This window comes from Pararge aegeria, chromosome 3 (assembly GCF_905163445.1).
Source record: "Pararge aegeria chromosome 3, ilParAegt1.1, whole genome shotgun sequence".
Classification (NCBI taxonomy): domain Eukaryota; kingdom Metazoa; phylum Arthropoda; class Insecta; order Lepidoptera; family Nymphalidae; genus Pararge; species Pararge aegeria.
Window position 1 is genome coordinate 5569240 of NC_053182.1, and position 9212 is coordinate 5578451.

A 9212-nucleotide genomic window follows, 5' to 3' on the forward strand; every position below is an offset into this window, starting at 1 on the left:
ACTTCCTTGTATCTCCATACTTCCTTGTTTATTTTTCAAGCCTACTCTAACAATATTTATATTTGGCGCTTCTTTTAAGAGTTACCCTGATGCAAATGTGGCGCCATCCTAATTTAATACATTTTGACGACACTTTTTCATATACACAGATGACTCTCCTTACCTCTACCCTCCATATTCAAAACAAACTTGAAAATAGATTACAAAAACATCTAGAGGAATGTCATTGTCAATTTAACGTCACCGAAAAAAAAGTTTATTACGGCTTTTGATTCTAGCTCTTTTTAAAGTATCTTTGTGAACCACAGACGAATTACCTTTTTGATCTCAAAAACAAGCTATGACACATCTATGACTTCATATTTGTTTATGGTACATTTATATCTTGCTTGTTTTTGTGTGCTATTCGTAGATACCTTAGTAAATATCGAATAACTTCTGTTACTGTGTTTAATTTATGTTAAAATACCGTTTTTCAGTGATATTTGTGTGCTTTTGATTGTTTTCAACGATGTCTTCTATGGATTCTGACTTCTAGCAGTAAAATAAAGTGTTTCTGTGCCCTTTCTAGGACGACCAGTGAAGTGACGCGCCATTGTTGTGCTTAAGCCAAATACAAGCTAAAAATAAACTCTAAGCTTTTACAGCAATTTATAAACACACCTTCTTTTTCTTATTTGTGATGTACCCGCATCCCACCAGCGCGGAAGAAGAACAGAGGACAAACTTGATACCGAGTGTGAAGCTTCTTCATTCAAAAAGGAAAGGGATATTTATACACCCCTCTGCTATGTACAGAAGTAGTGCACCGTGCTCGAATATATGCGCAACGTTAACAACAAACAATTTGAGAGGCTAAATATTTTCGTTAAAAGTTTGTAAAAATGAAACTCTTAGAAAGCGGAAACCTTGAGGCGCTGAGCAGTGCCTTGTCCATCCTGAATGGAGACAGCGCTGTTCAAGGCCGAATAGAGAGCTACAGCTGCAAAATGGCAGGTGGAGAAAAAGCTTTCTACAAGCGCTTCACGGCTGATGGAGAAACCACTCACAATCTTCAGGCTTTATCACCTCCAGAAGGTGTTTTGTATAGGTAAGATTAAACACCATTTGCTGCATCTTCTTCTTGCCACACTAGTCTTGAAGAAGGCTTATGGGAGGCAGGTGGTCCATTGCATAAAAACCATTTTCTGTTATAACTTATTAGTATTCTTGGAAACTACCATTGTTGCCAGTATTGTAAAAATTATGTCTGTCTGTTTCACAGCATATTTGATGGTAATCCATCAACCCATTTTTAGTTTGAGTACACTTAGAAAAATATAAGATTATAATTTTTTTTTTTTACAAAAATAAGACAATCAAGTCTAAGAGAAATGTAGAATTAGCACAGTACTGTGATATTGTATCATATTATAAATTCAAATTCAAATTCAAAATTTCTTTATTCATGTAAGCCTATCACAGGTACTTATGAAGCGTTCATACAAATTTGTTTACATAATTGTAAGGGGATGGTGATAACTTCGTTCACCAACTTAAATCTAAAGCTACGAGGGTTCCAAACGCGCCCTGGTCTAAGAAGAGTCAACAACAAACTTAGCCGGGTAATTTTTTTTTTTTGTTACCATCTTCCTGTAAATTTATATTAAGCTATGAAGCTAGAGCAATTCACACCCAAGCTTTTTTATTGTTTAAGTAATCCTTAATATTATAATAGGATTTTTTTTTATGTATTTTAATATTCATATTCAATGGGTTGGTTAGTTTTTTTTTTCTTACACTGTGTTCGTGCAATAGATCAATGTAATCTATTGCTTTGAGATAGTTAAAAAAACAAGTAAGTGGTGAAAAACCTGCCAAATGCTAGTTGATCATAAAAAGCTTTTAGTGTCCTGTCTGGTACAATCTGCGGCAGGAGCAATATGGCAATTATTATTTCTCTCTCTCTTAGTTATCTCTGGGAAGGTCTGGTGGTAGACTGCTTGCTTAAACTTAAAAATTTAGTAATAATTGTCATTCAGACAACAATTTTTAATATTGTAATACATTTAAATACATAAATTGTTTTCAGCCGAAGTCTGTCGGGTGATGAGGAGGGAGTACTCTGTGATACAATATCTCGAAAAACTTTATTCTATTTGATTGCCACACTGAATGCTGCCTTTCCAGATTATGACTTTTCAATGGCTAAGGTAATTATCCTCTATCAAAAAATATAAAATGATATTAGTAATTAAGTTTACAAATAATTGATAAAATTTGTTCAATACTTTATCACTATAGGTTGTATTGTGATATATAAATAAATCATGAAACCAATGCTACTGGACATAATAAAAAAATAAATAATTGTTAGATATTGTAAATTGAAATTGCTCATTTGCATTGAGGATGACAAAACTAATCATGACTTTTAGACAAATTATAAACCTTGGTACAGAATAAAAATCTAGTTTTCGCTACAATAAAAACATTTCTCGACATTTACCGCATAACTATACATTTATTTGAAAAACCCCTTTGAAGCCCTGCATATGGGCCACTGGCCACAGCCACAATGCTGCCACACGCAAATTTTCTCCCATGAGCAGCAGAGACGATTTGTAAAGTGTGGCGGCCACCGGCTTCAACCGTTTGCGGCAAATCCACATGTATAAAATCTACAGAAAATATGCTGGTGGTGCAGAAACTGGTTGTGGTCACTTACTTCAATGTTTAACTATATCTGATTTGATAGAAAATGAAGTAGTATTTCAAAATCAGGGTTTTTTCCTTTTTACAGCTTCCGCCGTGTGCTTAAACGGTTTAAAGGTTAAAGTTTCAGTTTAGATAAAATTTGTCTATGACAAAGTTGTTCTTCTTTAAAAGTAAAAAAAAAGTCTTAATGTTGACTTATACGTTTATAAAGCCGCTAGGTAGAAGGGGCTAGTTAAAAATAAGGCTAATACATTTACATTTAATTGTATACAGTTTGAAGAAAGATTAAAAGATAAAAAGTTAGGGTGTTCATTTATTCATCCTTTTTAAATTTTTACATTAACTGTTTTACTGAATTTTACATTCTCATTTAATTTATACAGAGCAGTGAGTTCAGTGCAGAACCATCTCTGAGTTGGGTGCAAGGTGCTGTGGATGCAGCGCTGTCTGCTGTGGGAGGGATGCGTTGGCGACAACTCAGACCAGCTTTATGGGCTGCCATTGATGAGGAGGTACTCCTACCAGAGTGCCGTATATACAGCTATAACCCTGATTTGGCCAGCGATCCATTTGGGGAGCCTGGCTGTCTGTGGACATTTAATTATTTCTTTTACAACAAGAAGCTGAAACGAATTGTTTTCTTCACATGTAGAGCAATGAGGTAAGTTGAATATTTCTATTGAAATGATAATGATTAGCTATTTAAAAGCTACAAAATCATCATATAAAAAAAATTGTTCCAATTAGAAAGGCAAAAATTTTAAGGTAAACAGAAATAAAGTTTGAAAATTGTAAATTTTTTTACCTTTAACTTTGTTAAAACCTAACTACATACTAAAAATAAAAATAGTAATATTTGATATAAAGTAAACATAATATGTATTGACACAATATCCCACCAATTCATACCAATTCAGAACTGGATAGTTTTTCTTACAATAAAAAAAAATCATAATCAAGTTCAATAACTTTGTAGTAAAAAAATAATGTACAATCCATCCATACATAGTAATATTATCTTTAAATAGGTAAATTTATTTACTTGTATTTTTACTTGTTTGTTAACTACTATATTCAACTCTAATACTGCGCCGATCTTTGCAAAGAGATTGAGGCTCCATTGAATGCTTTCATTCCGAAAAAGTACTGGAATGGTTCCCACAGAGTAAAAAAAAACAGTAGGCCTAGTTTATAAGCACTTTTGAAACGTCAAGTAGCATACTCCACCGAGAAAAGCGGAATTTTCTATCTGGTGAGAGATGAGAGCATTGCTTCCAATCATTATATCATTATTATTATTATTATTATTAGTACGTCTCGTATAAAGGGCGCAAGCGTCTTTTATACAAGTTAGTGGGTCTTGTATACAGATCGCTAGTGATTTCATGCAAGTTTAGTATGTCTCTTATACAGGTCGAAAGTGTCTATTATGTAAGTTAAGTACGTCTCGTATACAGGTCTTTTTTGCAAGTTTAGAGCGTCTCATCTACAGATCGCTAGTATTTATTATGCAAGTTAAGTACGTTTCGTATACAGGTCGCAAGTGTCTTTTTTGTAAGTTTAGTACGTATGGTGTACATGTCGCAATTGTCTTTTATGCAACTTTAGTACGTCTCTTATAAAGATGGCAAGTGTCTTTCATGCAAGTTAAGTAAGTCTCGTATACAGGACGCTAGTGTCTTTTATGCAAGTTTAGTACGTCTCATCTACAGATCGCTAGTATCTTTTATGCAAGTTTAGTGCGTCTCATCTACAGATCGCTAGTATCTTTTTTACAAGTTTAGTATGTCTCGTATACAGGTCGAAAGTGTCTTTTATGCAAGTTAAGTACGTGTGGTATATAGGTCGCAAGTGTCTTTTATGCAAGTTTAGTGCGTCTCGTATAAAGATCGCAAGTGGCTTATTAATGCATGTTTAGTACATCTCGTATGCAGAAGGCATGTGTCGTTTATGCAAGTTTAGTGCGTGTGGTATATGGGTTGCAAGTTAAGTAAAGGTATTAATTAGGTCGTAAGTTTTTAATAAATATCTTCTATGCAAGTTAAGTAAGTCTCGTATACAGGTCGCAAGTGTCTTTTATGCAAGTTTAGTGCGTTTCGTATGTAGGTGGGAAGTGTATTTTATTCTAGTTAAGTACGTGTGGTATAAAGGTTGCAAGTTTCTCTTATGGAAGTTTAGTACATCTCATATACAAAAGTCATGTGTCTTTTACACAAGTTTAGTACATGTGGTATATAGGTCGCAAGTATATTTTATGCAAGTTAAGTATGTTAGTCTCGTACAAATATGAAATACTTGTTTTGTGCCTAGCTATAAATAACAAGGTTCATAAGTTAAGTTGATTTGATTTAAATCACTCATTCATTCTAGACGTAGGAATAAGGTAAATATACTAAAATATTGGCTACTTGTTTTATGTAATAGTCTTTTAATTTATTGCAGCCCTGTTTGTGCTGATTCTGGAGTTGATTTCGCTATGGACGAAGATGAGGAGTATAACTAAAGATTTTTATTCATTTTTCTTTATTCGGATTATAATTTAATTCATATTTTCTTGTAATGCTAATAATAGATTTTAGATACAACTCATAACTCAAGAAAATAAATTAACAAAAAACTAAAAAAAAAAGTCTAAGATAGAAGATCAATTAAAAAATGATTAAGATGTTATTGGAAGAAGTGAAGGTCAGTTTAGATTATATTTGTTTTATATCTGCTGACCCACATGAAATTACAATTATTTGTTATGGAGTTTGTGTAGGTTCTAATTATAATAAGCACTTGTGTTATTGTTTTTGTAATAGATATAAGAAAACCATAATTGAACTGTTCTCACTTAACTCACATAATTATTATTAAGATAATACACACTACACTCAGAATTCAACTAAATATCTGTATGAGTAATATTATTTTCAATATAATATTGTATTAAAAATATGAAAATGCAAAAGAATTAATTTGCAGAAGAATTTATTAATGTGATAAATAATGTTTCCTCTTTATTTTCTTTTGACTGACCTAAAATAAAAAATCCAGTTTTTATTTTTGATTATTTATTTATATTTCTTGTGTATAAGAATAACGAGAAGCTCAATATATTTGTCACAAAATTAAAATCTATTTTTTTTATTTTTTCATTGCAAAAACGAGATATGTTATTTCATTTCTCTACGATTTAGGTCGGAAGATCACTAATTTGGGAATTTTCATATTGTAAACTGTTAATAATCATAAAAATGCATTGGTATTATTTGTTCCGCCTTAAACATTTTTGTTCAATAACCGATATCATTGCTTTGTATTTAGTATTATTTTTGACGTCTTGACGTTAAGCTGCCTATATTTTTAGTTTATTTTTGTAATTGACGAACCAATTCGATGGCCAACCTAATGGTACGAGTAAAACCATTGCCTACAAACAAGCAACTAACTATTCGCAGCGCATGCAAAGTGTCGCCTTGTCCACAAACCTCAGGTGTAGGTATTAAGATTTATGTGTCTATAATTACACCGGCAAGCAATGCTATTTGGCGGAAAAAAACGTTACGGTAGTACTTTTCCGGACGAGCTGTCACAAAAAGGTCTTATATTACTGAACGTATCTTACTCGTTTTTTTTTCTTTTTTGAAAACGGAAACGTAAGCTTCTTTTGCAGAACAGGAAAGTCCGAGACACAGTTTTGGCAAAATGTCAAAAAGTCTTCTTTTTCAGAACGGCAGTATAATTAAAATAACTTTTAACAATTATATGTATATTTTTTCTTGTATATTATAACACTTTGCGAACAAACTTTATATTGAAGGATCTCTGCACAATTTTTTAATATCTTAAATATTAAGTGACATCTACGACAAACGTCAACAATATTAAATTAATACTGTTGTAAGGGAAGGTAGTAACGCCCTTGGTATTTATCCCTGTTATTTATAAATTGACGATACTCGAAACCAAATTGAAACAAACTGTCTTCTGAAAATGGCTTGTGTTTTATGTTAAAGCAATTAATATTTACAGAAGGTGCAAAATAATAATTCCCGCCCTGCTACAATGCGCTACATTGGCTATTTTAAAAGCAGATATTTACCACAAACTCACCTAATGGCCTGCAGAGTTATTCTGTAGCTCAGTTGACATCAACTTTAGCTTGCCACTGTGGAAAGTTTCCACCGAATAACGCAGATACCATTATTATACATTACATACCTAATTGTATCTGCCAACCAAATTGAAACAAACTCGTTGGAAACATAGGTTAAGAATTCAAATTATGGATTTGTATTGAATCTAAGGTTATTTGGTGTCAAGTTTCCAGAGTAGTGAATTTGGTGTCAACTTTTGATGGAAAGATTAGCTGTAGCCCAAGAGAGAACGCGTTTGCCTAGAGGCACATAGATAGACTCAGTATAGTCTTTGAGCTGGGAACAATAAAAAATATAGATAGAACCAGAAGTATGCAACGATCATTAGGTTGAGAAATGATAATTTTTATTAAATTATCAATTTGAGTGAGAGTACCAAAGATACAGCCAATAAAATCTTATAAGAAAATGGCATGGTATTTGCATGTTTCACAATCTACTGACAGCTTAACGTAACTCTCGCGTTACATTACTCGACTTGAAAACTTATATAATTGCTATCACTACATATATATCGTAAAATTGTATTCGATACGTTTAAAATACCTTAAAGTGAAGGTTTTTATATTTCACTACAATTATTATTGATACTACGTTAATTAGCAAATTATTTGTGTTTCGTAAATAAGTAAGTATATATAAATCGTAAATAGATAAGTATAACTCTTATTGACTACTGTCTGTTAGTTATTTACTAATAACTGGTGGTTGTATGAAATTGTTGTCATTATATAAAATCCGTTTCTAGCGGAACCTTTATCTATATTAATTGTCCTAGCTTTAATGGATAATTCAATAAAGTTTTCTTCATTTACAGATGTTTTTTTTATTTTTTAACTTTACACTGGCATCTATAGTTAATTAACTCTCACTGACGGTGGGCGTGTGTGATGTTTGTTAATTTATGGGTAATCGCTGTTTATAATATTGTTGGATATAATATTTTCTTTTTATTCCTTTAGAAGTTAGCCTTTGACTGCGTCTAATCCTACCTGGTGGCAAGGATGGTATTTAAGATTGTCTTCATGGTAAAAAATACTTTTTAAGTATTAATATTACTTGCCTAATAATAACGATTGAAAACTAATTTGATATTTTCAATATAAAATTCGTTATTGATGCTCATCATAAAAGTCAGCCTATCATTCCTTCGCATGGAATATGGATCGCGATTTCCTCACTAAATGGCATTTTTTTTCAAACGGAGAGTTAGCTCGATACATACAAACGGTTATTCATAATATCAATTACAGATAGATAGCAATGCAACTTTTTAATCGACCAAGATGTGTGGAATTAATTCATATAAAGTCGATGGTAGTTTTAATGAACGTCCTAAGAATTTTTATATCTACGGTTTTACCTGACCTGATACCTCAAAATTATGGGAATAATTGATTTTCTATTAGCAGCACCAAATACGTACACCAGCGAGTAACGTTGACTAACTCAGTAAATGGATGGGTGACCACTTTTGTGGGAAAATGGGCATCCATCGGTCCAACTTTCTATAACAACTAATAAGTAGTAATCGTGAAACTAAGAATTGAACTCTTTTAAATTCCTAGATAACTTGTATTTTTGAGACTACAACCATTTTTTATTAAGATATTGTATATATTGCTACCGTTCGCCGTCCAGATAGTCACGAAATTTGGCCAAAAATAAACTCTTCCTTCTCGTCGAGCGACCAACTCGTTCCACAATGAGAAGGAATCTAAACTGATGCCTTCCCAATAAAAGCGTATTTAAATCGGTCTAGGTAAGACAGTTAAATTTAAAAATCTACAAAAACTTCAACACACCTAAGAGCAGTATTTAAGTATGACGTAGGTACCATTTAGTCGGCGCAAGCGGTTAAATCACCTGGCTTGCTCTAGAAATAACTTTCATTCAGGCTGAAATCTTATTACTGAAATAGAATATAACCTATGTTACTTATTGATAAAATAGCTTTCTAATAGTGAACGAATGACCAAAAATAAAATAGTGTTTCCTCTCTATAATATAGGTAGGTACCTACCTGAAGATAAATTTTGTTAGATAAATCTATAAATTACATTTTATTAAATAGGAAGATTCATTCCACCAAAAGTGTATCATTCGCGCACGCTCGTAGAATGCTAAAACAAAAAATGTATTGAAAAGTAGTAACATATTAAATCCATAGTTGAAAACCACTATTAAATACATTATAAAGCTAAAGTGCGCACTAATCTAAGGATCAACCCCACAGTCCGATGTTTATTTTTCCTTTAGGGGCTTTTAATATTTTTAGTTTTTGTTGTTAGCGTATATAGTATTAAGAAAGTGGATCGGGCTCGCAAATAAAATGCCTTTTTTTTTTTTTTTTTTTTCAGAAAAATATAATAA

At 32.2% G+C, this 9212-nt stretch overlaps 1 protein-coding gene across 1 annotated transcript; it reads left to right on the forward strand.

The window, feature by feature from the left end:
• Positions 1 to 389: 389 nt before the first annotated feature.
• LOC120637117 (repressor of RNA polymerase III transcription MAF1 homolog) lies at positions 390 to 5734 on the forward strand. Its single transcript, XM_039908772.1, has 4 exons — positions 390 to 1090; positions 2072 to 2192; positions 3081 to 3358; positions 5140 to 5734. Exons 1-4 carry the CDS (start codon positions 885 to 887, stop codon positions 5198 to 5200), a joined length of 666 nt encoding a protein of 221 aa, XP_039764706.1. The 5' UTR covers positions 390 to 884; the 3' UTR covers positions 5201 to 5734.
• The last annotated feature ends 3478 nt before the right edge of the window (positions 5735 to 9212 follow it).